Source organism: Pundamilia nyererei, unplaced genomic scaffold (assembly GCF_000239375.1).
Source record: "Pundamilia nyererei isolate P.nyererei 1_Seehausen unplaced genomic scaffold, PunNye1.0 scaffold00210, whole genome shotgun sequence".
NCBI lineage: Eukaryota > Metazoa > Chordata > Actinopteri > Cichliformes > Cichlidae > Pundamilia > Pundamilia nyererei.
The window spans coordinates 851,137-854,566 of NW_005187611.1; the positions used below are offsets into that span (position 1 = coordinate 851,137).

The window sequence follows — 3,430 nt, forward strand, 5'->3', positions numbered from 1 at the left end:
GCCTCTCCCTGATCCTGGTTCTGCCCGAGGTTTCCTCCTCTTAGAAGGGAGCTTTTCCTTCCCACGATTTCCAAGTGCTTGCTCACAGGGGCTGGGCTGAGTTTTGGGGTTTTCTCTGTAGTATTGCAGGGTCTTTACAATATAAAGGATCTTAAGGTGACCGTTGTTGTTATTTGGCACTATAAATAAACCTCAATTGAATTGAACTGAATTGAATCAAAAGTCAACATAATCCCTATCTTGTCACAGTTCCTACTATATTAGCTAGTTTTGTAGTTGCCCTTGATATTTGTAGTTTCTGCTGCCTTTTATCTTCAGGTTTCTGTGTTAGATTTATGTGTTTTGTTCACTTCCTGTTTCACTTTAAAGCTGAGTTTCCTCATGTGTCCTATTCTGGTTTTATTTCCTGCTTTTCTTCCTTTCAAGATTGTTTGCGGCACCTTAATTAGTTCCACCTGTGTCGAATTACCCAATCAAACCTCTCTGTATTTAATAGTTTTTCCCCTTTTCTTTGTTAAATCGTCTCTTTATTTAACCATTGTTCCCATGTGCCTTTAATGTAGTTTGACCTGGTTAAATTGGCTTTTTAAATGGCTTTTCTCGATACCTCCTTTATACCAAGCATGACACATTTATCCTTTATATCCTCGAATAACTGTCACATTGAATGAACATTGTAATTGTATACAGGTGACAGAAAATAAGTGTAATTGAATTATTTTAATTCTTTAACATCTTTAACAACATTCATTTTCAATGAATTTCAAGTGGCTTAATGTTACATTAACACAACTTTTTCTCCATGTAACTTTTTTTCACATTGTATTGTTTCAATGTTTTTGCATACAAACTCTGGAAAAACTAAAAAATGAAACTAGATGACTTTTAGTTTCACAGATTTAAGAGATGATGACTTTTTTTTGTTCTTTCATGCAACATTGTGACTCTATTCTTGAAATATTGTAGCTTCATTTTTCAGCACGTTATTGTCTTTGTGTGTTTGTTTATTGAGTTTCATCTGAGGGTTTTTATCTAAGCAGACAGTTTTTAGCTGAGAGTAAAGACAAGCGGTGAGTTTTCTTACTGTCAGAATCAGAAGTAGGAATCTGAATTTTAGCCGTTATGAACAGGAAGCAGCAAGAAAGTTCTCGTCACGTGGCCTCATACGAGCAGAGTCAGGACGTTCTGGCATTTAAACTTTGTGAGAAAACAAGCAGCTTCTAACAGATCTGATGACCACTGGGCGCTGCTATCACCCTGTCATCCTGCGGGGAGTCGGTTGGTAGAAAGCAGAGCGCCTAATGCTGGGAGGAGCAGGAGGGTTCATCGGCCCGTGCGTGCTCTGCAGAGATAAGCAAACCTCCATGCTGGAGGTGCACGGCTGATAAACACAGAAATGGGAGTGTTTTCATTTTTCTGATATGTGATCTGTTTTTGTTCCATCACATTTAGAGCGCAAAGGTCGGCTCACAGCAGCAGTTTGGAACGGTTATCGTCCTACAAAGACTCTTCAGCAGCCCTTCCTGTTAATCTCGCAGTAGTTTAATGTGCTACTCATTAAAACTATCATAAAAAGTATGTTTCAAAAATTGCACTCTTCCTTACGCATCAAGCCAAATGTATTTTCATTCCAACAAAACACCTTTATGAATTTATCATGAAATAAAACAAGATCTCGATTTGGAAGATTAAAGAGTAAACATGTTAGCCATGAAGCTGCTCTTTGGTTCTGTTGGCTTAAAGTTTAAACATCTGCACCACCAGCTGTGCACTTTCATCATAGGGCAGTGGAAAAACCACTAGTATGTGTTACTCTTTGATCTGATTTTGGTCCTTTAGGCAAAGAACTTCAGACAGTAAAAAAACTGCCAATACCTGTGATGCTTATGCTCTTCTTCTGGCTTTCTGGGGGAAATGCATGAGGACTCCAGGTGTCAAGGGCCGGTGTCCTGCAGGTTTTAGATGTGTCCTTGATCCAACACAGCTGATTTAAATGGCTAAAACCACCTCCTCAACATGTCTTGTGTTTTTCAGAGAACTAGTAACGAACTATGCCTCTCATTGCATCTCATTGATCCAGGGTGATATCTAAAACCCGCAGGACACCGATCCTTGAGGCCTGGAGTTCCCCACCCCTGCTTTAATGCCATAACCTACATTCACTCCTTCTAATAAGTCCTACTTTCAAAAGCTCGACTTAAAAAAAGAGAGCTACATTTCACCTGCCAATTTCATCCAGATACAATTAATTCTGGTAATAAAAACTAGGACAATGACCACCAAACCCAAAGTTGCAAAATGGTCCACAAACCAGTGGCTGAACATCTGTACCACCATACTTCAGAGAAACCGAACACTCCAGGGAGACCGTCCCAACATTAACATGCTTTTAATTTAAAGAGGATTTTTTTCCTTTATTTTTTGTGCTATAAATACTGTTACATCTGTTCATGGGCAGTGTACTAATAAGATAATAGAAGATAAAAAAGGAGGAGGCACAACACAGCATGTTTTAGGGAGTGGATGAACTAAAGGACCCTTTTCACGAAGAGGACTTACGGCTCTGATTGTCTGAGGACCATCAGGGCTGCAGGCTGGCTGTAATGAGCTCTGCAGCCTGTAGGTAGTGCCTTCTTTTAAAGCCTTTTAAAAAAAGATTATCGGATACATATCACAACGATAAAACTATAAAGCTGATTGTCTCACCATCTCCAGCGACCTCCTTAATGTGGGTGGCGTCTGTCTTGGAGGAGGCTTGGCTTTTAGTGGAGGATAAACGCTTCTGCTTGGTGCTCTGATGGTGGTGATGATGATGATGTCTGTTAGAGGTGGACGACCGAGAGGCAGGTGGAGGAGGAGGAGATTTCATAGAGGAAGATGGAGGAGTGCAGACGGGGGGAGGGGATGTTGACGATGAGCTGTCCACACCTGAGAAACAGAGACATGACATCACGGGTGACATCACAGAAGACGTCAAACTGAGCCACATCACACTCGGTCAGATACAATTACTCACCTTTCTGTTTCCACGGTGACAATGAGGGCTGAGCGGGCAGGAGGCGAGAGACGTCATTGGTGGAGGAGCCATCTGTCGAACAGTCATCACTGCTGTCAGGGTCTGACCTATGAGAGGCAGGGGGAGGAGCTTCATCTGCAGGAAGAAACAAGCGGTTCCAGGTGAGCTGGGTGTAGGTGAGAGGGCGGACTGTTTTACCTTAACCTTTGATTCACAGGAAGTCTTTACATTAGTTCAGCCTGGTGTTTCTCCTTGTTGATCCTGCTGCAAACCTCTTCAGTCAGCTGTGTCTCTAACAAGAATCTGTTCTTGTTTGTAAACCACTCAGACCGAAGCACCAGAAAACCTTCATATGGCTGCTCTTTTAGGAATTTCTTGTTTGGAGAATTTTGGGGAAACTGACCTTTTTGGTTT

The 3,430-nt window shown here is 41.5% G+C and overlaps 1 protein-coding gene across 2 annotated transcripts in view; it reads right to left on the reverse strand.

Annotated features, from left to right (window-relative positions):
* Positions 1–776: 776 nt before the first annotated feature.
* LOC102201779 (A-agglutinin anchorage subunit) overlaps positions 777–3,430 on the reverse strand; it is a 4,367-nt gene continuing 1,713 nt past the window's right edge. The window contains exons 2-4 of one of the 2 annotated variants that reach the window (XM_005747996.1): positions 3,017–3,151; positions 2,707–2,928; positions 777–1,342 (exon numbers count right to left, since the gene is read on the reverse strand). In XM_005747996.1, coding sequence (XP_005748053.1) covers positions 1,299–1,342; positions 2,707–2,928; positions 3,017–3,151 — 401 coding nt within the window. In that variant the 3' untranslated portion in view covers positions 777–1,298. Of the gene's footprint in view, positions 1,368–2,706; positions 2,929–3,016; positions 3,152–3,430 lie in introns of both variants that reach the window. The other variant, XM_013914620.1, reaches the window with a different exon arrangement.